Raw genomic sequence first — 23,238 nt, forward strand, 5'->3', positions numbered from 1 at the left:
GGGTGGGGGGAGGTGAGTGTTTCCTTCTCCCCAAATCCACCCTGCACTGAAGCAGCGGTTTTCCTAAGTGATGCTCCTGCAGGAACGGCGGCTCATGTCCGGTCAGTGCCACGCTCCGGCACAGCCCAAGAGCCGGGTGAGCACAACCCCCCCCCCGGGCCCTCGCCTGCCCCGCTCCAGCGCGTTGTTTCTGCAGCGGGCTGGAGGCTGCTCTGCTGTGACAGACTGTGGTTTCATCTGCTCCTGGGGCGGTGACATGGGCCTGGAGCAGAGTCACACAGAAATGAACACACATGGTTTCAGTAACAGCATTTGGGCAATCTTCTGCAACATGGAAAGGGGGGGGGGGAGGAGAACCTCTTTGTTCTAAAAATGACCCAGGCCATAGGAAATGCTGGGGGCTGAGGCAATGTGTTTACTTAACAACACTATGTACAGCAAGCACTGAACAGGGTGCAATTGCTCTGGGAAGAAAATCTGCAAATGCATAGCACTGGATCCTCAGCACTTAAAATTAAATAAAGGAAAGACCCTGACGATGCAGCATCAGTGAGGGGCATGGAGCTGGAGGCTGGGGTCACTGGCATTGCTTGGAGGCCAGTAGAGCTGGTGCAGAGCTCTGCAGAGTTGATCCCCCGGGCTGGGTGTGAGCACCACTGACTGTCTGGGCTACATCGGCTGAGCCAGGTAGGCACCTCTGGGGTGTGGGTAATGGGCTCAGATGATTGACAAACAAATGACTGGTTGATGCAGCTGTGAAGTTTTCTGGGTGACCAGGCAGTGCCTGCAAGCCCAGCACATGCCTGATTGCCCTGGGCTTCAAACGAGGAGGTTCATGAAGATGGCAAGGACCCTGAGACCACATCACAAAGGGGAGCAGTGGCTGCTCTTGGAAAACATCAGTTATTAACTCCAGGCTTCGTTTTTGCAGCTTCCTCAGGTGAGGAGGAACCCCAGGGCTCCACGAGCACACGAATAACTGTTTGCAGGGTTCACTGCTGGCTCCCCAGAGACCTCACCTGCTGCAAGGGTGTCTGCGGTGTTTTGGTGAGCGGTGCAATTCAGTTTGGACACCCAGCATAACCTCTGTGTTACCTGGCAGGGTTTGCCCCTCTCCCCCTGCAAGGCTGGTGTGCCAACCCCATCGGGCGTTTGCTCTGTCCTGCAGTGCTGTGGTGTTTTTGCAGGGTCCGGATGGGGGCTCATCCTCTCCAGCCTCCCCCCCCCTTCCTGCGGTGCCAGCTCTGAGCTCTGCCACTCCACGTGCATGTGCCCACAGATGCGTGTGCATCCTTGGGCTGGTGTGAAAGCGTGTGAGTGCTCTAACTGCTGCTTGGGGAGGGGGGAACGCATGGGGTAGTCGGCTTGGTGGAACCTGGATCTGAACCACTAACAAAACCAGCGGGGATTGCTCTGGTTTGATGCAGAGGCTGGGGCAGTTCACCCGAGACGCATGCCGCTCTCGGTCACGTGCCTGTTATCTGCCCTGCTGCTGCTCTATCTGACATTGCACCCCATAATAAGGCCATGGGAGTAGAGCAAGGTTCTGTAAAGCAGCAGTGAAGCCCTACGTGGTTTGGAAGCCCTGGGACTCTGTGTCAGTGTGAGGCCTAACTGTACGGCAGGACCACCGGAGCGTGCCCACCCTTAACTTCCCTTGCATGCGAAGCCACTTGCTATTTTGAGCATCTTGCTGGCGGCGCAGGCGCTGCTCGCCCCGCTGCGGGCTGGCCCTTGCCCAGGTGGGGTCTCGGTTGGGGTGGTGGGTCCCGGGTGGTGGTGGTGGTGGGGGGGGCAGTTTCACGTGGTGGGGATGCAGCCGTTCCCCACGGGGCAGCTCGTGGGGGGGCTGGGAAGCTCTTTGCCCGAGCGTCCCGGTGTCGGAGCCGGAGCTCTCGGAGGGCACAGATGTACCGAGCAGCCTTCTGCCGAGTGTGGGGGTGGTCTGCCTGGACGGCCCTGGGGCTGGGCAGGGGCTCTCGGAGGGGCTCGCCCACCCCGCGGCGAAGGTGCAGCGCTCCGGGCGGGCAGCGGGACCGGGCTGGCCCCAATCGGGACCCCCGCGGCGGCTGCCCGTGGGGGCGCACCCAGCCCGGCGCCGGGGCCGCTGCAGGTGCGCGGGGTGCAGGGGCGCGCAGCTCCCCCCGCCCCACGGGCCGCCCCCCGCGCCCCGCACTCACATCCGGGGCCGGGTTTGCTAATGGCAGACGTAATTAACCCGGAAAAAAGCGGCGGCGGAGCCAGGGGCACACCCCCTCCGCCCGCCCCCCCCCGCCGCTCGGCGTGCGCGCCGCAGCCCCCGGCCCGCCCCGCCGGCCATGCGCGGGGGGCGCAGCCCACGGACACCGCGGGGTGAGTGCGGGGCGCTGCGCGTGGCCGCGGAGCCGCCGTCCCGCCCGTGCGCAGCGCTCCCCTCTCGGGCGCTTCTTGGAGGACCCCGCGGGGTGGGCAGGGGGGCCCTCGCTGCCCCCTCCTCCCTCCGGCGCTGCCTCTCAGCCCTCCCCCCGGCGAAGGGGCTTCCGCGGGCTCGGGGCGGCTGCAGGCGCTGGAGCACCCCCCCCCCCGCCCCGCCCGGCGCTGCGTGGCTGCCGTGCCGGGGGTCCGGGGGGACCCGGCCCCGGGGTGGAGCTGGGAAGCGGGGCTGCTCCGCCGGTCCCGGGATGCGGCAGAAACTCCAGGCTCAGCAGCTGGAAGCATCTGGAGGGGAGAGGCCGCGCGGCGTTGGCGGCGGTGCCAGTCGCTCCTGCACGTTAGTGCTGGCAGCGTGGGCGTGGGGGGGCTGGGGGCAGCGGGGCCTGCTCCTGCTGGTAGCCCCTGGTTTGGGGGACGGGGTCCCTGCGGGAGGTCCGGGGGTGCTGCACGCACTGCTCTCTGCTGGGGTCTGCGGGGTCGGCAGCAAACGCACGGGGAGCCTTGGGATCTGCAGCGATTCCGAGCGTTCTCCTGGCTGTTTGTCTGTGGGGAGCTGGAGAAACGCATCCTTGCTGCTCCCAGCCTGCCTTTCAACAGGTTAATTATTTAATTAAGGCAAACGTCTGGAATTAGCATGAGTTAGTTGCTGGGCTCTGCCTACACCGTCTGCCTCGTGTGTCAGCCTGCGGATCGACGGCGGCGGGGTGAACGCTGGAAACTCCTTTGCAAGACCAGGTAAAAGGAAGTAGTGCTGCAACCGCTGCGGCTCGCAGCCATCACCCCGATCTCGCGGAGCTGCATGGGGGCAGTGGGCATCGCAGCTTGCAGCCCCTGTGAAACGGGGGTACCCGTCCTGTGCCCCAGCCCAGCACCAGGGCAGCTCAGATGGGTGGGTGAGAGGGGAGGAGGAGGATGATGCTGAGGCTGCTTGCTGGGGCTGCCTGCAGGTGCAATGGGCTGTGCTTTGGGGCGAGGTGGCGGGGAGATGCCTCTGGCCAGTGCTGCTGCGATGCTTGGACTGCCAGGTCTCGTTGCCTTGGCTTTTTCTGCTGGGGGGTGTCCCTGGGTCACGCTGCTGTGGCTGTAGCTGTGCTGTGAGTGCCAGGAGCTGGGCAGAGAGGGCATGGACAGCCGTGGCGGTGCAGTGAAGCGCTGGCGTCCTGGGGGTGCTTCCTGGAAAGTCTGGCTGTGTGGCTGCACACGAGGCCTTGGAGCCAGCAGTGACTGCAGAGCGGGGCTCGGGAGCTGTTTGGACGGTGCCCTGCACCTTCTGCTCTTCGTGGGAAGCGCTTACCTGGATCTCGGGAGGCAGGCGAGAGGGTATTTTTTGCTGTAAACCTTCTGTAGCCTAATTGCTCTAGTCATCTTGTTAACTGAGCCAGAAAAGGGTTGTCCTTTTTGGTGGGATATTATGACTCTCAAAAAAGCTGGGAAGTCATTTGCTTCAGAGGTGGGGAAGAGCCCTGGAAGTCTCCAATGTGCTTATTACAAAATGGTGTAAATTCATAAATGGGATCTGGTCGTGAGACCCTGAGGGCCTGATTCGGTGGCGTGCTCAGGAAGTTCAAGTCACTGGATGGTGGATTAGCCTCCATGAGTCGGGCGTGTGCATCATCGGTAAACCTTCCCGTGCCCAGTGCCAGTGCCCAGTGCCAGTGTGGTGTCCCTTGTCTTTCCGTAAAGGCTGCCCCCTGGAGCACCTCCTCACAGCGAGGCCGTCAGGGACTCATCCGCACCTTTAAATGATGCTGATTTTCTGTGAAGTCCCTCTTATTCTCCCCCTCAGGTTTAGTCTTGTGTCCTTCCTACAGAAAGCACAAGTTTGAGTCTCGCATAGAAATATTTGTGACTGGGAGTTTACAAAGTGCTGTATAAATAGCAAAGGTTATTGCAAACTGAGGATTTTCCAGCCCTCCCGGGGTTCCTGAGGAGAGGGAACAAATACCCACATGCTGGTGGAGCTGGAGATGCTACTTTTATCCTTTTCCTATGGAAAAGTGCAGTTCTCAGTGGCTGCAAGGAGACAGACGGTTCATGTCCTGCAGGCAGTGGGGTGTGAGGGGACAGGGAGCCTGGCTGGCTCAGGGGAGCGTGGTCTGGAGGGCAGAGTCTGGAGCAATTGCAGTCTCCTCTGCCCAAAGATTTTTGCATATCCAAGTGCAGTCTGAGGTCAGCTGGAGCAGAAAAGTTGAGCTGGTTTGTGGGCTTTCAGCCCAGCCCGTGTTAATTAAGGATGGCAGGGGGAACATAGGGGGTCCCAGGAGGCGTCCCGTGGGTCTGGCACTACAGCCCTGAGGGGCTGGGGGCTCATCCCTCTGCTGCCTGTGGCACACCTCGGCTCTTTCTCATTCCTCTCATAAGCAGAAGTCTCTGGACTTTTATTAGCAGCAGGAGGAAGAGATAATTTATGAGGCCTGGTCTGAACGTGTTGGTACGGTTGAGGGCACTTGGGAATCTGCTTTCTGTGTGCTTCCCCCCGCCCACAAAAAAAAATGCAAAGTGCCCACATAACCTTTGCATCAGGGCAAACGTGTTGTTTTAAAACAATCTCTTCTACTGAAGCAGTATGATTTCCCTCTCAGCAAAGCAGTGATACCCATCTCTGAAACGCTGATGATAAACTCTGAGATCCTCACAACAGGTTGACTTGTTTTCTGCCACCTCCACCTTTGCAGCTGCACCACAACTCTTGCACAATGCTTGCCTCTCAGGGCCCCACTCCACTGCAGCCATTCGGTTCAAAAATAGTATTTCCTCCTTTTCTGCATGAGATCTTTTATTTGTTCAGCCTCGGCTCGTGGCACCTGTGCAAATCACCCCTCTTCTACCGGACAAACCACACTGGGTTCAGCTCGCATCCTTTCGGTAACGGCCACCTCCATCGCCGCCTGCCCAGCCTGAGCCGCGGCGAGGGGGCTCTGCCCGGGCGGAGGGATGTGCCCGTGGCTCTCGGCGCTGCCTTCGCTGCCGGCGCATGGCTGGGGCAGCCCCACTGCAGGGGTGCTGGGGGGCTCCCCTCACCGTGGCTCTAGCTCTGCCGTGCGCCGTGGGCAGGAGCCGCTGCCAAATTCAAGCGGTGGCAATGTGCACCCGCTGCTGCTGACTCGGTGGCTGCTGCGGGGTGGCTGAGGGCGACGCTGGGCTCCCCGCGTCTGGCGCCCACGGGGGACGCGAGCAAAGCCTGTTCGTGGGCACACGGCTGCCGCGCTCCCTGGCCTGGCTGCTCGGGGCCGTCGTGCCCCGTCCTGTCCCGCGGCAGGCTCGGCGTGGCGTTTTCCCTGCTTTGGCAGAGGAGGTTTGTGCGGCGGCTGCCCGCGAGGTTGTCCCTGCAGCCCAGCTCCGCTCGCCTTGGCTGGGGGCTGCACTGGGGAGGGTCCGTGCCCCTGGCAGACCTGGTGACACGGCTTGGCCCCGCGGCGATGGGTCATTGTTTTCCCTGCTGACTCTGCATCCTGGCTGCACAGATTTTCTGCTGGAGTTGCAGATTGTTTTCCATTTCCTGGGAGTGTGCTCAGGCTCTCTCTAGCGCACAGTCTGCTTTGGGATTATTTTTTGTTGCAGTTCCCAGGGACCCGGTATCTCCCACCAGATCCTTTGTGGCTACTTTGTCCTCTGTGAGTGGGCTGCCACCCCACGTTGCTGAGCTCTCCGGGGGGCAGCCCGGTGGGATGCGACCATCGCTGTGATGGAGTGGCTGGGGGCCCCGGACTGTCACTTGGAATCAGTCTGTCACTGCCCCAGGACGTGCTGGTGGCCACGGTGCTGCCCTGTGCCACGAGCAGCCTCGAGCTGGGCAGAGCGTTTGTTCAGCACCGTGCAGCGACTGACTCCATCTGCAGCTCCCGGGTTTCCAGGGTCCTGCAGTTCCTTGCTGAGCTATTTTGGTCCACCTTGCTGGTGTGATCTACCCTGCTCCTGCCTGCACCCAGGGCCGGCACGCTGGCACCCCTTCTTGTCACCAGGGCGTGTGGGGTGACGTTCATGTTTGGCAGCTTCCCCGCAGTGTGAGCGCCTGGCGGTAGCCGTTTGACTTTGTGTGTGTTAAGGGCTGTGGAGGCCTGGCAGCTGCAGCAGGAGGTTTGGGCAGGTTGGGAAGTTGGACCTGCAGGTAACTTGGCCAGCGGCCGTGGGACTCAATGCAGAGGAGGGGGCTGGGTGAGGAGCGAAGCCCCAGCCCCACCTTTGAGCCTCGTGCAGGCTTTCACGCCTTTCGAGCTCGCTGGCCGCAGTGGGGTTGGCAGCTCTCGGGGCCAGGGGGCCATGTGCACCTCTGTGGGGAGGGACGCGTTTATGAAAAAGCCTCATTTTTCAGTGAGGGGAGGCAGCTAACGTGCTCATTTGGACCAGCCCTGGCAGGTTGCCCCTTCCCTCTCGTGAGCTCAGATGCAGGCTGGGCGACTGCGCTGGCATCGCAGCACGTCTGGCACCAGCAGGTTGAGGTGGCCGTGGGTGCAGGAGCAGCCTCTTGGGGAGCTGGGGCCGTGGGAGCAGAGCACCCACCTCTCCCTGCCTGTCCCTCCTCCGCAGGGTGATGCGAGAAGGAGCCCGGCATGCCGTACTTGGATCGACAGAACCGTATCTGCGGGTTCCTGGACATTGAAGAAAATGAGACCTGTGGCAAGTTTCTGCGGAGGTATTTCATCCTGGACACCCAGGCCAACTGCCTCCTGTGGTACATGGACAACCCTCAGGTAGGGTCCCATGCTGCTTGGCCATGGGCACGTCTGTGGAAATCGTTGAAGAGTGTGTAGACACATCCCAGCCTCCCTGCTGGGCTGCCGTGGTGGAGGCATCTCCTCCGGCTCCCCGAAGGAGGATGCTGTCTGTCAGGGTCTCCTGTAGCTGATGTGGCCCCGACCAAACTCCAGCAGAGCAGCCCCCCGGTGACTGTTGTGGGTTCCAGGGCTGCCCTGCCACTGACACCTTGGAGGAGCCTATAGAGATGCTGTGCCAACGTGAGGTGTTACATCTCCTTGTGTCTTAGTGTAGAGACAGTGATGACAAGAAAGAGGAGAGGTTATCTTAGGAATAGTTGTCACCTTGGAAGTGGTGTCATGCAGCAAAAGCTCTTAGACCAGGAGCTGGGTAGCTGGGGGAGATGGAGTCTGTGCCTGTTGTGCCCAGTGTCTCTGGGAGCTGCCCCAGTGCTTGCGGTCAAGTTCAAAAGAGCAAGAGCCAGAGCTGAGCTCTAGGAAGACCCTCCTGGAAACCCCACGGTGCTCAAGCGCTGCTTGGGGAGGCACCTGCCTTCCTGAAGAGCATCTTGTGGCAGATTCTTCATTGCCTTGTTGCAAGGGGAAGCACTCGGCTGCTCAGCTGCAGCCTCTGGGCCGGTGGTGGCCCAGGCTCCGGCTCCCTGTGCCGCACCGGGGAGTTGGAGCCCAGCTTGTGCCTGAGGTGGGGCTGCCTGGGGCTGTGAGCAGGACCGGGGAGGGCATGGTGCTTGGCGCCAGCTGCTCGTAGGGTGCCAGATGAGCCAGGAGCACGCAGAAGGGAAGCAGCCGAGGCCGGCAGCGTGGCTGTTGCTTTTGCTGCCTGACCCCAGTGATGCTGGATGACAGCCTGGCTCGCCTCTTCTGCATTCTGCCTGTCATTTAACTCCCATTGCTCATTAAATGTTTTGCAGAACCTGGCCATCGGTGCGGGTGCTGTCGGATCTCTGCAGCTGACCTATATTTCCAAGGTAATGTCGGGGTGGGGCGAGGGAAAATGAATGCTCCCTGTTGTCCCTGTGTCTGTGCAGCTTTCCCAGGAGAGGTGATGGCTCACCCTGGCAGCGCCTGAGGCAAGGTCTCATCCTGCCCAAGCCTGTGCCCTCCTCCCTGGGACAGGAGCCTGGGCGGGGAGCGGGGAGCATTGCTGTGGCACGGCTCATCCTAGCGCTGGGACTGGTGTTCGGCCTCAGCTGCCGAGCGGCGTGGGATGGCTGCGAGGTCGGGGTGCCGGGCAAAGAGGAGCTGCTCTGCTGCGAGGAACGAGGCTGCGTGGGGCCGGGCGTGCGGTGTCGGTACAGGCTGGACGCGGAGCTGGTGGTGGCTTGGCGCTGCTGCTCTGGCACCGGCCCGGGCCAGGGTTTGTGCGCGTACACTGCGGAGCCCCTCGGCACTCAGTCCCGGTAACGCCGGTGCGGGGCTGCCCGCCGCTGGTCCTGCTGGAGCCCCAGGTCCGCAGCAGGCGGCTCCTCCAGCCCAGTGAAGACAGGGAGGTAGAGATGGTGCCAGGATCCCCCTTGCAGTGGGTTTGGGAGCACCAGTGCATCGAGAGCGGCACCCTGAAGGATGAAACCTCTGGAAACTTAGTCTTGTGTGTGTCTTAGTGGCATTATCTGGCTTCCACGGGAAGGCAAAAGTAGTGCAGTCAGTGACAACTGTTGCAGGGCTGGTGACTGGACCGTGTTGAGCTGCGGCCGTGGAAAGCAGAGCTGCCACCATCCTCCTCCCGCGAGCTGCCCCTCGGCTGCTGCCGGGGGAAGTGGGGGGCTTGTGGCCACTGTGCCAGGCTCAGCTCCGTGCTGGAGCCGGATAAAGAGTTGGACGGGTCTCTCTGTTCCTGCTGAATCATGATTTATAAATTAAGCGCAGATGAAGCAACGCCGGGAGGTTGAGCCTTCCCCATTTCAGAAGGAGCCTCACTTATAAATTATATATGTTTTAGCCTAAATGAAAATTGCTGTAGGACAGCATTTGGTCACAAACTGCAGGACTGGGTTATGCCAGCAGCTCTAACTACCAACGGTAAATATGCCAGAAAAATGGAGGTTTGCTTGAGAAAACATATTTAAAGCATTATAGACTGGCTCTGAAGGAGGAAGCCTGTCAGAATAAATACTCCATGAATACTGTGCTTGGAGCCCCGGGGAATATTATTCTTATATAAATGATTCCTACTCTTTAGGGAGAAACCACTGCTATTTTCCCTCAATTTTCTTAATTGCTGACAAGAGCGACTGTGTTAGTCCAGCAGAAACTCACATTTTCAAGGCCTTTGAAAGCTTTCTGTCCTTTGCTTTACAGCGCAGCCAGTGCCGGGGGGGGGACAGCGGGAGATGAAAGCCCCGTCTCTGCGCTGACCTTCCCCTGGGACCGCGTGTTCGTTGCCACATGTGGTCTGCGTTATGTCTGATACGGGCCAGTTCCTGAGAGCTCGCGCAGCTGTGCTGCAGCTCCTGGGCTCATGCCATGCATGTTGTCCTCATGGGCACGGGACATGCCGGCACCCCCGAGGGTGGTGCTGAGCATCAGCCTGGCATCTGCGCTGCCGGGGGGTCCTGCCTGGCATTCCCGGGGTGGCGGAGCCTGGGGTGGGAGCGGTGGTCTGTGGGCTCCCACAGTGGCACGCAGCTGGGCTCCGACCGGGAGGTGCGCAGGGCAGGTGTGCTAACTGGGTCCTGCTCACCGGCCGCATTCATTGTCCCCTGATGCGGGCTGGCTGGCTCTCTTCCCCGTCTGCAGACGGGGGTGATCGGGGGGCTGGGGAGGGCAGGCGGTGCCTCCCCCCGTGCTGGAGCGGCTGCTGGCCAGGGCATGGTGAGGCTGCCGCTGGTGGCGTGCCGGCAGCTGGGCGCTCGCCCCTGCACTGACACTGCAGCATTGGTGCTGGGCTGGGGGCTTGGAGGAACCGGGAGCATGGACTGAGTTGGGAGCTTGGGCAGCACCAGTTCTCCCCCATCGCGGCCGTGTGTGTGGGAACTTTCAGCTCTCACGTGTGCCATTAGCCTGTGCTATTATCTTTTAGCTTTTTCTTTAATTTCCTCTGTTGCAGGTTAGCATCGCCACCCCGAAACAGAAGCCGAAAACTCCATTCTGCTTTGGTGAGTGAGGGGGACCCCCGCGAGGCTGTGCCAGGGAGGAACCCCACAGGAGGCTGCAGCTTGGGTGTCTCCCCCGTGAGCCCTCCAGGCTGCTGCTGTCCAGACCCCCTGGACCTGCCTGCAGTGTCCTGGCAGTCAGGGAGGGAAGGGGTTGCTGGCAGTGCCTGGCACGTTGTGCCAGAGGGCCAGTGCAGGGCTAGTGCGAGCCACGGGCCCACATGGTGGCCCTGTCACTGGGACTGCCCACGTGAGATGCACAGACAGAGCTTGGTGAGGGAGGCAAGACCCTGTGGGTTCCCTCCGTGACGGTCCCTCAGTTTTGCTGTGCTTCTGAATCCTTTCCGTGTGCCCCATTGTGCTGCACTACCTTGTGCAATACAGGTTGGTTTTTTTCCCATTTTAATACCTGCAGAAGCTTCTGCTGCTGTGGTGCAAGGAAGGGATGTTTGGTATCCAACTGCCCCCCCCCACCCCCCCAACAGCCTCAGCCCTACCCACGCTGCCTCAGTGCCTCGTGTATGAGCTATGAACTCGTGTTTAAAGCAACAAAAATGATGGCACAAGCACATACTTGTCCCAAGGGAACGAGGTTGCCTTTGCAATACTTTATGACAAGGGATGTAGCCCAAGACAAAGACCAGAGCGCATGGCACATCCCCCTGCGGGTGTTCCCACCAACGGTTTGGATGGGAGTTAAAACCTGAGAGCTGAGTGAAGCGAGTCCCAGGGGGCCCTCAAACGCCCTGTGCAAGGGGCAAACTTCAGCACCAAATTAAGCCCTAGTTTGGCTATGCCACAGCCTTGGCTTCAGCCCTGCCCTCCCCAAGCTCTGGTGCAAGGGCGCGTCCAGCTGCTGCATCCCTGCTCCATGCCCCAGCGCTGGCCCCTCAGCCGCTGTTCCATGCAAGAGGTTACGAGACCAGTATCTGCAAATCACTTGGTCTGGGCGTTGAGAGGTGCCGTATTGTTGATTTATTGTTTGTTTGATTAATGCTAAGCACTGAATGGGGTTCCCTAACTCTTCTTCTTGTTCCCTTCTTTGATAGTTATCAATGCTTTATCTCAGCGCTATTTCTTACAAGCCAGCGATCAGAAGGACCTGCAGGACTGGGTGGAGGCGCTGAACCGGGCCAGTAAGATCACGGTAGGTTGCGTTATGCTCGTCTCTGGTGTTGCTGTGTCCTGCCCTGATGGCCCACTCGATAAGCGCCTGGAAGAGCTGCGCTCTTCCTTCTTGCAGTGCTCTCCTCCTGCATCGCCTCCCGGTCCCACGCGGGGAGCAGCTGTGGCCGTGGCCAGGCTGCCCCTGGCCCAGGAGCAGGTCGCGTCAGACTTCCCAGGTTCTCTTCTGGGCTAGAGCCGAGGCACGCTGGGCAGGGAGGGGAGCACAGCTCCCAGCTAATGGCTGCAGCATCTTGTCCTCCTCTGGAGCTGGCTCTGCTTCTGGTGCACCCCTTGCTTTGCTGTAACAGGGGCTTGTAGCTCCCAAACCCCCCTCATTCCCAGGGGAGCGTGCCCTGGTCCCCCAGCCAGCCCTGCGAGAGCTCTGACACAGGCTGGTTTGGATCTGCGGGAGGGATGCTGCGAGCGGAGGAGGGATGTGCTGGGGACGCAGCCTTTCAGCACGCAGGGATGGACGGCTTTGCTGTCGCCCTTTGCAAGACCAGAGCTACACGATGACCCCTCTCAGGGGTCTGGCTCCAGACTGGGGAAGTTCAGCATCCCCAGGGATCCTCCTGCTTGGGATCTACTTTGCTGTCATTTGCTTGCCCATCCCTGCCCTCCCTGTCCAGCTGCGGGGGGGGTGCGGCAGCTGCACCCAGGGAAGGTCGTGCTGGAGCCGTTCCCATCCTCGCTGCTCTGGGGCCGTTTCCCTCCTGTTGCTCTTGCTGGCTGGGGTTGTGCGTAACGACTCCTTGCTGTGGCTGTCAAAGGGCATCTTTCTTGTGCCTCGGTAATTTATTTACTCAGTTTTTATTCTTCCTGGAACACAAGGTCTTGTGATGAAATGTAGCAAATGCCCTGCGCTGTAGGGCACTGCAGGGCGGATTGTGCCTGGATCTGAAGGATTTTTTCTGCCATCTCCTCTCGTTCGCTCTTGTGTCCATATAACCGTAAACTAATGGTCACTGACCCAGTAACTCACAGAGTCTGTGCTCCTCAGCTGCCCGGTGCTGCTGGCGATGAGGGATGCTGCTGCGCTCCCTCTCCCACGCAGCGAGAGCAGGAGCACAGGCTGTGCTGGGGCTCCTGGGCTGGGTGTTTGCAGGATGGATCCTTCCCAGCCTGGGGTGTGTGGGATCCTGCAAAAGGGTCAAGGGCATAGCAGGCTTCAGCATAACCACAATTAGAAGCGTTGCCAGTGTTTAACGCTAGCACAGTTTTACAAGATCATGCACTGATGCCTGTTGTTTTTGGTTTGCAAATTAAATATAAGGAAGAATCATGGCAAACAGTTTAGGATTGGGGCCTATCAAATAGCTTCTGAGTTTTTTTTTTTAAATCACTGGAGTGCTGTGTTATAGTCCCTGTGGGAAACTCACCTACAATGCCAGACCTGGCTTGTATTTTCTTTTTTTATCTGCAAATACATTAAATGTGACGACTACACGGGCTCTGGCTTGTACCTTCTCTTTTATTCAGGTGATAAAAGCCCTCCTCCAAAACTGGGTAGGAGTTGTAACCAGAGATGTTTGTCTAGGTGTGCTACCGGAGTACTTTCCTCCAGGGTAATTGCTTGCAGGCAGCCCGTGTTGCTGAGGTGGGAGCTGGCGTGATGGTAGCAAGAGAGGCATCTTCTCTTTCTGCAGAAAAGCGCTGTGGCTTTCAGACCCTGCTGTTGGCCACCTCTTCTCATCTGGCTGTGTCCCAGCTGGCCGACCGGCTCGTCCAGCCCTGCAGGGAGGAGTTCTCGCAGGCTGGCTAGGAAACACAGGGCTACCGGGATGCGGGTGACGCTGCCACTCTGCCCTGCGTGGGAAATTCCTCTCCCTGCTCTGCAGCTTCCCATCGGTCTCCGTTTGCGCCTGGGTTTTCTTGGGCTGCTCCCAGTTGCAGTGGCTTCATCACCTTGGCGTGGGTGGAGGGGGACAGAAGGGCATGGGAGACGTTCTGGCTTTCAGCAGTGTTCTAACCCTTACCAGCCTCTGGGCTTTAAGTGGTCTCCCTCTTCTCCGGGGCTCTGCTGGGGGGGTGTGCATCACACCGAGCACACTCGCGTGCGCTGTACATTGGGTGCACGCTGCACGCTGCTGCTGTCTGAGCCGCTTGCCGGGGTGGGACGGGAAGGATGGGGCAGCAATTCGGGCATTGCTCCTGGTGCAGACATCCAGGTTCAGCTTCCGCTTCTCACGGAGACTTCTCCTCTGCTCTTGGCAAATCGGTTCCTGTGTTTCCTCACCATGTGCTGCCTTTGTAGCCACAGCGCTGGCGGCTGAAGGTGTGAGGCATGCAGCGGGCTGGTGTGACCGTGACAAGGGGCTCTGCTCAGTTCTGCACGAGGAGGCTCAAGCTGGTGGCAGCGCTGCCCCACGCTGAGTGCCGAGCAGCACCTTCCCCCTGGTGCCGCTGCCTGCAGAGATGCGGCTCCTTCCCTCTGCCCCTGCCCACAATGTCTCTGCATCTGCGTTATGAAACAGTTTCCTCCGGCTGGGCAGCCTGTGCCGGCTCCAGCCTCCTGCTTGCCCACGTTGCTGGGGCAAGTGGCCGGTGCATGCTGGTGGTCTGCGCGGGGCTGTGCAGTGCAGGCATGTGGGAGCCCACTGTTGTCTGGCCCCTTGCTCTGATGGCCGCGGCGTTTGCGAAGCACTAGCGATGGCACGCGAAGGTGCCGCTGCTGCCTGCCCTCTGCCCGCCGCTGCCTGGCTGTTGGAGAGCACCTGGGGCCCTGCGTGGGCAGCGTGTCCAGGGGGTGATGGGGATCTTGTCCTTGGTCCTTCCTCCGCTCCTGCCTGTGGGTTTGTGAGGTCTCAGCCCTCTGCCCCCCAAGACTTAACCCAGGTCTCGGTCTAAATGCGAGTCCAGCCGTCCGCCTGGGGGGACTCGGGGCAGCTGCCAGCTCTGCTCGGCCGGCGGCCGATGCACGGTGTGGCTCGCACGGGGAGGGCCGAGTGTCTGTCCCTGTGCGCTTCAGGGTGGAAGGCAGGAGGGTGGGTCAGAGCCAGAGACCCCGATTAATGGCATTAGAGAAGTGGAAGTGCAGGCAGAGTCAGGAAGGACATCTTGGAAACCCACCTTTGTATCCAGGGCCAGGTGCTGGAGGGGGGAGCTGGGAAGGGTGAGTGAGGGTGCCAGCACCGGGAGCCGGCTCCCCGCTGCCCAGGGGTGCGGTGCTGCTCGCAGCTGAGACACAACCTGCCCGGCTGTGCGTTGGCAGGACACATGGGTGGTTTGGTGTGTAAAATAGTGCCCAGCTGGCTGCTGCGCCCCTGCGGACGTGCTGCTGCTCAGCCTCGTTAGGCAGACGAAAGCTCATCATTAAACCTAGCTGTCCGTAGAGTGGGGACAATTAAAGGAGCCGGTGTCCCACAAACACATCGAGCTGCAGAGGTGAATCACAGACTCCTGTGAGGTGATGCTTAATTATTCACCACCTCTCATCTCCCATCTCAGTGCCTCCTGCAAACCGCCCAGGTGTGGCCCACACCCTCCTTAATTGGGGTGGCTCGTTCATTTATTATTTTTTAAAGGGACATCGCTGCATTTAGGTTGGGAGGACAGAGAGGATGGTGGCTGGCGCAGGTGTGGGGCTGCCCAGCTCGGTCACGCCTGTGCCCTTCACCACTTTCTTTCCTGTAGGTGCCAAAGGGTGGCAGCGTCCCACTGGCCACGGAGATTGCGAAGCCTCCAGTGGTGCCCCAGGCCCAGGAGAGGAAGCCCCAGGTGGCCTACAAAACCGAGATCATCGGGGGGGTGGTGGTCCACACACCCATCTCCATCAACCAGGTGAGCTGGCAGGATCCGTGCACCATCCCAGGTCCTGGGGGTAAAATCCCTGTGACATCAGCACTCCGCTTTGGTCTCTCTGTTCCCGGCGTTTTAAGAGCCGCTCCTAATGGGGATAAGCAGAAGAGGTGGCACCTTTCTCCAGGGCATTCCCACCACACCCCGCTTTGATGTCCCTGCACTTCGCTGCCGGGGCCCTTGGCATTTGAGCCGGGCTTGGAAGGGTCCCTGCCTGCGGGGTGTTGTGTCAGGCTCCTGTTGTCGCTGTCCTGCCAGCACGGGTGTGCTGCCTTCCGAGGCGAGCAGGGCGAGGGTGGCTGGGTCTGCAAATCACTTGTTGCAGATGCTGCTGGGACTGCTGCTTTGGGGAGGGAGAGCACAGGGAAAGCGCCTGTCGGGGCGTTGTTACCGCTTTAGCATCCTGCTGTGCCCCACCAGTATTAAACAGCGCAGCAGATGAAGAAATACTGTTCCTGTGCAGCAGCGATGGGCGCTGCCGTTCTCTAACCACGTGTCAGAGCATCAGAGCTTGTGGGCATGGGTCCTGCAGCGTGGCGCTGGGCTGGGGTCTGGGAGGGTCCAGCCTTGGGGCTGGCGGCAGTTGCTGGTTTGGGCTGTTGGGGAGGCTGGTTTGCACTTTCATTTCTGGAAACCAGTTCGGTGCCTGCAAACCCTTCCCACTCAGGGGTGTATAAATAGCTGCACTTAGCACCCTGTAGCACCTCTCCTTTGTCTTGCTCTGAAATGTGATGAGAGTAGGGAGTGTGAGGAGGAGGAGGAGGAGGAGGAGAGGAGGCTATGAATCTGTTTGGCTTCCTGGCTGTCCCACACCATCAACCTGCACGTCGTGGGTCCAAATCCCCTATTGAGGTGCCTGGGGCAGAGGGGCCCCATGTCACTGCCCCCACCAAAGCAGCCAGAGGGACTGACCCATCCTGCAGATGGTGGCTGGTACCTCTTGCCGTGGCTCTGCACCCCCTTCCCTCCGCACGTGGCCGGGTGCGCATGTGGCTCTCCCCATCTCCCACCTTTGGGCACTTGTCTGGCTCTGGGTCTCACTTCACCCCTTAACAGTGGCAGCACTCAAAATAGAGCAGAGAATTAGTTCATTGCAGTGTTTTTTTGCTGGCAGGTGCTTTTAACACTCTCCTGGCTGCAGGATTTGTCAGGAGCAGGGTGCAGAGGTGTGTGGGGTTGGTGCTGCTCCCAGCGTTGGGCTAGCAGCCATCCCTTCCTGGTGCCACTGCCCAGTGGGATGCTGCTGGACCCTCAGCCCTGTGTGTGAGGTGGGGAAGGGCAGAGAAGGCTGTGCCTCCCTCCGTGTCCCTGGGAGCCGTGCAAGTTTGCAAACAAGTGGCAGCAGCCAAACTTGCAACTTTTCTTCTTTTGTTTCAGTGAGTTAAAGCTCCTTTTTCCTTCTGACCCTTGACTCTGCCTCCCTCTCCCCCCATGCCACCGCCCTCTGAGAGCCACGAGCTCTATCCTCAGCCCTCGCACGATTTCTTCCTTTCACTGAGGGTTTTTTTAGAGGTGGTGCATCAGCTGCCAGAATATTTTCCGTGCTCTTGCTGCTTGCCCCACGTGAAATGGCTATTCCCCTGCTGCAGCTTCCTGGGTGCGTCTGTGGTTTCCTGGCTCTGCCCCGGCCGCCACTGCCCTGCCACAGCTCGGGGGCTGCAGCTGGGAGCCCTCTGCTCTGGCTGCGCCTGCAGACTGGCTGGCAGCATCAACTGGCTCCCAGGCATGATGCTCCCTGTCGCAGCAGCATCCCCATCCCTGGGTTTGGACACGTACATCTGCAATGCTCAGCAGAGCTGGTGCCACCCCAGGCGAGGGGAGCGGGTGGCTTCCCCGTCCCGTCCCGGCTGGAGCTCTGCTCCGCTGCTCTCCGGAGGTGCTGGGCAGCAGTTTGGGGCCAGCCAAATGGCTGCTTGTGTCTGTCCCGGAGAAACCAAGGCAGCCTCTCGAAGGTGCTGGAAGGAGCAGCGCGGGCAGGTCGCTGGTTAACCGCACCGGCGCGGGGGCCATATAAGGCTGGCGGCAGCGAGAGCCGCCCCGGCTGCTATGGCAATTCTCAAACCTCAGCACAGAGCTGGAGGAAGGGGTTGGAGGGATGGGGGAAGGACATGAGCACAGATGTTTCATCTCAACCATCCTCTGTGCTGCCGAGGGGGAAGGGAGGGTACTGCTGGGGGATGGGGCGGCGCAAGAGGGTGATTCTGGCAGCAGGGCAGGAATCTGGCCCCTGGGATGCACTGGGAAGTGCTTGACGTGATCCAGGGGGTGGGTGCTGGGCACACAGCTATGTGCGCAGCCCGCCTGTGCTCATCGCAGCGAGCATTGCGCTTGGCAAGAGACAGCTTGGGGCAGAGGAAGCAGGGTTAGTTGTTTCCACCTGATCTGAGAACATCACAGTTCCTTTTGGGAGAATTTGGCTGTGCAAATGTGGAGCGGAGAATTCACGGCTTTCCTGAGCCGTTTATTCCCATGATAGATTGTCTCCTCCAGCTGGAAAGCATCCCTACTTTCTAACTTGGGTTTGTCTGGCTCCAGCTTCCAGTTGGTGGGTTTTGCTCTGCCTCCCTCTGCCAGATGAAAGAGCTCCTTGCGTTTCCCCCCCCGAGGGGGTCTGCGGTGCAGTCGAGTCCCCTCTCAGTGTTTGATAAGCGAGGCAGATGAGGTCCTTTAACTTCCCTGCTGCAAGGGATTTTCTTCAGCCCTCAAATTACTTTTCTGTAGCCTTTCCAATTTCTTAATGTTGTTTTTGATATGTGGGCACCACAACAGTGAATAGCACTCGGGCGGCAGTCTGAAAAGCTGCATGTAATGAGATAAAATCAGCTTTCGACTGGTTTGCTCCCCTGCTCGTGTGCAGGCACTGCGATTAGCCCTTGGCTTGCAGCGCTGTGCTCGGGGCTTGCTTTGGCCTCTTTTCCCTCCAGCTGAGGCGTTCTGCCTCGTTGCCCTCGTGGCTTTCTCCTGGCTCCCCGGTGACTCTGCTCTCTGGTTGCAGAACGGCGGCGATGGAGGGGAGGGCAGCGACGTGGCTGCCCACCCGCTGCTGCGGCGCTCACAGAGCTACATCCCCACCTCGGCCGCCAAGCCACCCGCTGGGCCGCCCGTCCTCAAGAGCGGCTACTGCGTGAAGCAGGGGAACGTGGTGAGTGCTGGGGGTCCCCGGTACCGAGCTGGGGGGTGGGCCTGGGCTGCCTGCTTCCCCCGGGTTGGGGATGCTCTGGGGAGAGCACCAGAGCCAGCACCAAGTGGTTTCCTCCTCTTTTTCCAGAGGAAGAGCTGGAAGCGCCGGTACTTTGTTCTGGATGAATTTTCCATCAGTTACTACAAGTGCGAGCAGGTGAGCAGCCCTGGCGTGGCACCAGCTGCTCCCGAGCTGAAGTCTGGGGCCGCTGCCCTGCTGGCACAGGGGGCTCTGTGGGAGGCGCCGCCTGCCCCAGGGGCCAGCCAAGCCCATCACTGTCTCCTCTCACCTCCGCAGGACAAGGAGCCCTTGCGTTCGATTCTCCTGAAGGACATTTGCAAGACCCACGAGTGCCTGGTCAAGTCCGGGTAACGCTCCTGCCTGTGTTTGCCCGCGGTAGCCCCAGGTTGTTCCAGGCTGGAGCAGCCCAGGGGAGCCCCGAGTGCTCCAGGTGCTGGGGCAGCAGCTCCCTGAGGGGCTGAGCCGGAGGAAGGCAGGGAGGGAACTCTTCTCCCTCCTTCGGGGAGCCCAGAGGGCCCCCAACAGCAGCTGCTGCTGCGAGACGGTGCCGGGCTGAGCTGTGCGGCCGCTCACTTGTTTCACCATAACCTAAACATTGCCTCTTCATTTTGCTTTTAAGAAATTTCTTCCCCTTCAGCTCCCCCGAGCGGATCGGGGAAATGTGGTGGGATGCAGGATACTGTCTGTCCTCCCTCCTCCTGCCAGTAGCCGCCTCTGTTGGGCAGGGGTTCTCCTGCAGCTCCCTTATCTCCATAGATTAAGGAGTGGGGGCCCTGCACAGTAAATAGCATCGTGTGGTGGAGGAACAGAGGTGTTCATAAAGCAGCCGAAAGCCGTATATAGGTGTTTTCCTTAAACTAGCACAGGTGGCTACACAATGTCTTGGGAACAATTTATTGCAGCGAATACTGAGAAAATTAAAGTAACTTCAAGACTTGCAATGAAAAATTAACTGAGAAAAAAACCCTCTGTAGCTACAGTAAAATGTAATTTATTAATGTATCCTTGAATTGTTTCTTCTTAATAAGTCAGAGAAGGCTCACATTTAAAACAAACTGTAAATGAGATGGGTTACAGTTCTGGGGAGGGGCAGGGGTTTGCATGCAAACAGCAGAAGCTGGTGTGTGTGTGTAGCTGAAGGTCTCTGGGGAGCTGGAGTCTTCTCCAAGTCCTGATGGGATCCAAGGTTCGCCTTCAGCATGTTTTCCCACAGCACACTCTAGAGATGAGGATAAACACAGATTTTTATTTTTATTTTGTTCCCCAACCATGGTGACTTCTGGGTAGTGACCATCTCTTTCTTGCTGCTTCTAGTGACCTCCTGATGCGGGACAACCTCTTTGAAATCATAACGAACTCCAGGACCTTCTACATCCAGGTGAGGCAGCCGAGTCTGGTTTGTGTTTTCGGCAGCACTTCAGCTCTCGACAGCTTGTGCAAGCCCCGTCCCTGCAAACGGGCTGTTCCCCTGCAGCCTCTGGCCAGCAAGCACAAGCAGATGAGTGTGTAACAGCTTCGCCTGGCGCCGGGGCATGGGCAGCAGGGGAGAACTGCCGGGAGGTTTCACTTCTCCCCTTGGGCTTATTTATAATAGCGGCTATTTGTGTGAGCAGGAAAAAGCAGAGACAGAAGCACGGGGCGATCTGATGAGCATCCCGGGTGCGCGGGCTGCGTCTGCCCCTCGCCTGTGCTGCAGATTTGGGCGGCCCCCTCTGTCCTCCGCAGGGGCACTTGTTGGTCTCCCTCTTGCTGGGCTGAGCTGGGCAGGAGGCGGCAGCAGGCAGGGGATGCTGTACACAGGGCTCTCGGCACTGCTGAGTCCCTGAAGAGCACTGGCGTGGCGTGACGTTCCGTGCTGTGGATGCACATCCCCACACGCACAGGCAAAGCCCCAAACCGTGCTGCCCAGAGAGCACAGTCCGGGGGGGGCTCCTGGCAGGGTGCAGACCCTGAGCCTCTGCTGCTGCAGGGACTGCTAACACCCCGACAATGGTTTGGGGCTTTTTTTCCTTAAATGCTTTATCTATTCCTGATACAAAAATGCTGCAATGTGAAGAGTGGTTCCCCTACTGCAGGGGAAAATAGGGTGATGCGGTGGTTTTTAAGCAAGGATGAATTATTAGCAAATATACCGGGAACCCTGGTAGCCTGTCTGCCTGTGTGCCCATGCTTCGGCGCGGCGGGGATCAGCTCTGGCTGCGCTGGGGGCTTGCAGAAGGCAGAGTCTCATCCTTGCTGGTGTGTGTTGCAGGCAGACAGCCCTGAGGACATGCACAGCTGGATCCGAGTAATCACAGGGGCGGTCCAGGCCCTGAAAAACCGCCCGAGGGTAGGTCATGTCCTTTCTGCTTAAAGTTTAGTGTTAAATGAAGATTATGCCAATGTGTAAGATAATTATTTAGTGGCTTGTGTAAGTGCTGGGTTAGCCCATTTCCAGGACGTGAGATCCCTCACCTCTCTGGGGTGGTTTGCCAGTCACTGGAGAAGTTTCCCTGAAAAACATGGAAAAGGGAGATTCAGCCCTCGAACTGGACCTGCGTGAACCCCGCTCTGCTCCAAGGCACAAGCGAGAGCCTGATAGATGGCAAAGGGCCATTGAATTCAGACTTCCAGTTTGCTTAGGGTTGGTTTTTTTTCCTTTCTACAGAGCTTGTAAAGAGCCTGGTTCTGGTCCCCAGAGCTCTGCAAATTGCTCACAGCATTGCATGCACAAACCCCAGCCCCAGCCCAGCACTCACTCTGCATCTGTCCTTGCAGGAAATGTCCTTCATGAGATCCACCTCCATGGTCAAGCCTGGGGGCTCCATGGCCCCCTCCCAGCAGAGGCAGGCGACGGAGGAGAGGAGAGCACTGTGCAAAGCCCCCTCCACCTCGTCCTGGCAGCCCTGGACCCCGGTGCCACAGGCAGAGGGGAAGCAGCCGGTGCCGGAGGAGATGCCCACGCTGCTGAGAGACTCGGTGTTCATGCCAGCCTTCACAGAGCGCGACGCTGGAGCTGCGCCAGGCAAGCGCTTGCGGCACAAGTCAGAGCCGCAGCATCTCAAGGAGAAGCCGTTTGCCTTTGACCTGGACGATGAAAGCATCCGGACATCCGATGTCTGACCAGGCGCTGAGCCACCCCCCGGCTCTGTGCACCGCCTCCCTGGCTGCCGGGGGTCCCCGTGGGGTAGCTTGGGGTGTGCAGCCACGCCGTGCCCAGGCCGGCTGGGCTCCACGCGTCCGCTCAGTGTCTTGGACCAAGCTCACCCCGTCTTCTCAGCAGGGGTGAAGTGGCCCCTTCCCTCCACTGCTGCTCTTCCCTCTGGTACAGGCTCCACCGCACCCATGTCCTGGTGCCCTGCCCTGCCGGGGATGGGGTTCCTGCCTGCGCTTTGCCCCGGGTGGCTCCGTGTTCTGGCTTTGCGGGGCGAGAAGCGCTGGTCCCCAGCACGGCGCGGAGGAGGGGGCATCATCTTCCGCAACCGCATAATTTACCCCAGTATTCAAGCCTGGAGGAAGCAACAGGGGGTCTCGGAGTTATGAAGGGGAGAGTGGCCTTTCTTGTGTTCAGAAAAACATTTTTCACCCTTTTCATGCTGCTCAGCCTTCCCCGGGCAGCTGGGCAGAGCTGTGGAGACACCAGCCCGCAGCTGCCTGCACAAGGGACACACTGCAACTGCCCGTTTCGGCGACTTTTTCCCTAGGAGACCCACTCTGTGCGCTGCCTGCCTAGTGGTGTATCAACAGGTCTGTTGGCTTTTAGTTATACCTCTTTACACCGGTGGCCGCGTTGAAACCCAGTGCTGCAGGCTGCCCGCCCAGCCCCTCTGGAAGGCTCGTTGGTGCTTCTTGGGCAGGCAGCTGGTGCAACAGCGGCTGCCGGCAACGGGAGGTTCCTCAGGTACGGTGGTGGTTTTGCACTGCATGCATCTGGGCACCAGAAAGTCTTGCCCAGGTGGTGAAGTGCTTTTAGCAAAAAAGCAACAGAAGCCAAGTGTTTAATGAAACTGGGAGGGCTTGTCCAGCCAACTCACCTGCTGCCTGCCTTGAAATGGAAATGAGTGGAAGTTTTGAGAGCAACACAAACTCATCATTTCCATAACTAAATAAGCTGCCGTAGAAGGTGTGATAGATAGCGTGTAGAAATTTCAGGTATTCCCTGGGCAGCGAGATCGTCTGATACCTTCACCCCAAAAGGTGTGTGTAGTCCTTTGGCACCGAGCGAGGATGCGCGTCCTTGTCCTTGCTGCCAGCAGCAGGTTGCGTTGCTGTGACCGAGAGCTGCAGCAAGCCCATGCAGGCGTAGGTGCTGCAGCAGCACCTTGTTTGAGGGCTTTTGCCTGGACCTGGGGTGGCGGAGTGAGGAGGATGGTTGGGGCTCTGTCTGTGCCCTGTGGAGAGCAGCACACGTCTGGGTGGGAAAGCTTTAGCCCGGAGTTGTGTTAAGCAGAGCAAGTGAAGGCATCCCTGCATGGGGCTGCTGCACTCTGTGGGCATCCCAGCCGCAGGGGGACTGGCACCGGAGCTCGGGGCGGGGGGGTGGGGGACTGCAGGGGGTGCCAGGGGTTGCGCGGGGCCCTGCTGATGGGCACAGGGGTTTTAAATGTGCTGGCCTTGGCCCAGCCGCACTGCCACGTCCCACGTCAGACACAGGCACGTTTTTTGCCGTCTTAGATCTGCTCCTGCTGAGGAATCTGGGTGGCCAGTGTGGCAGTGGCGTGGCCAGCTTGGCGGCGCCTGGAGTGGTCTGGAGTTAACAAGGCTTCCCCTCTCTGTGGGCTAGTTATCTGTTCTTTTATTTTTGTTTTCCGTCTTTGCTTTTTTTTCTTGTCATTACACGTTCTCTGCTCTGCAAAATCAGCCAGCGTGCTCC

The 23,238-nt window shown here is 59.4% G+C and overlaps 1 protein-coding gene across 3 annotated transcripts; it reads left to right on the forward strand.

Annotated features, from left to right (window-relative positions):
* Positions 1-436: 436 nt before the first annotated feature.
* On the forward strand, positions 437-22,891 carry PLEKHA2 (pleckstrin homology domain containing A2). 3 transcript variants are annotated; one of them, XM_040618156.1, is made up of 13 exons: positions 2,238-2,352; positions 3,028-3,147; positions 6,940-7,103; positions 8,039-8,095; positions 10,174-10,222; positions 11,269-11,366; positions 15,020-15,166; positions 18,180-18,326; positions 18,453-18,521; positions 18,663-18,733; positions 19,701-19,764; positions 20,638-20,715; positions 21,144-22,891. In XM_040618156.1, the coding sequence occupies exons 3-13, from the start codon at positions 6,963-6,965 to the stop codon at positions 21,486-21,488; spliced, it is 1,266 nt and encodes a 421-aa protein (XP_040474090.1). In that variant the 5' UTR covers positions 2,238-2,352; positions 3,028-3,147; positions 6,940-6,962; the 3' UTR covers positions 21,489-22,891. The 3 variants fall into 3 exon arrangements, with proteins under 3 accessions (XP_040474092.1, XP_040474090.1, XP_040474091.1); XM_040618157.1 differs by lacking the exon at positions 2,238-2,352 and adding an exon at positions 2,370-2,749; XM_040618158.1 differs by lacking the exons at positions 2,238-2,352; positions 3,028-3,147 and adding an exon at positions 437-687.
* The last annotated feature ends 347 nt before the right edge of the window (positions 22,892-23,238 follow it).

This window comes from Falco naumanni, chromosome 19, assembly GCF_017639655.2.
Source record: "Falco naumanni isolate bFalNau1 chromosome 19, bFalNau1.pat, whole genome shotgun sequence".
In the NCBI taxonomy this organism is placed as follows: domain Eukaryota; kingdom Metazoa; phylum Chordata; class Aves; order Falconiformes; family Falconidae; genus Falco; species Falco naumanni.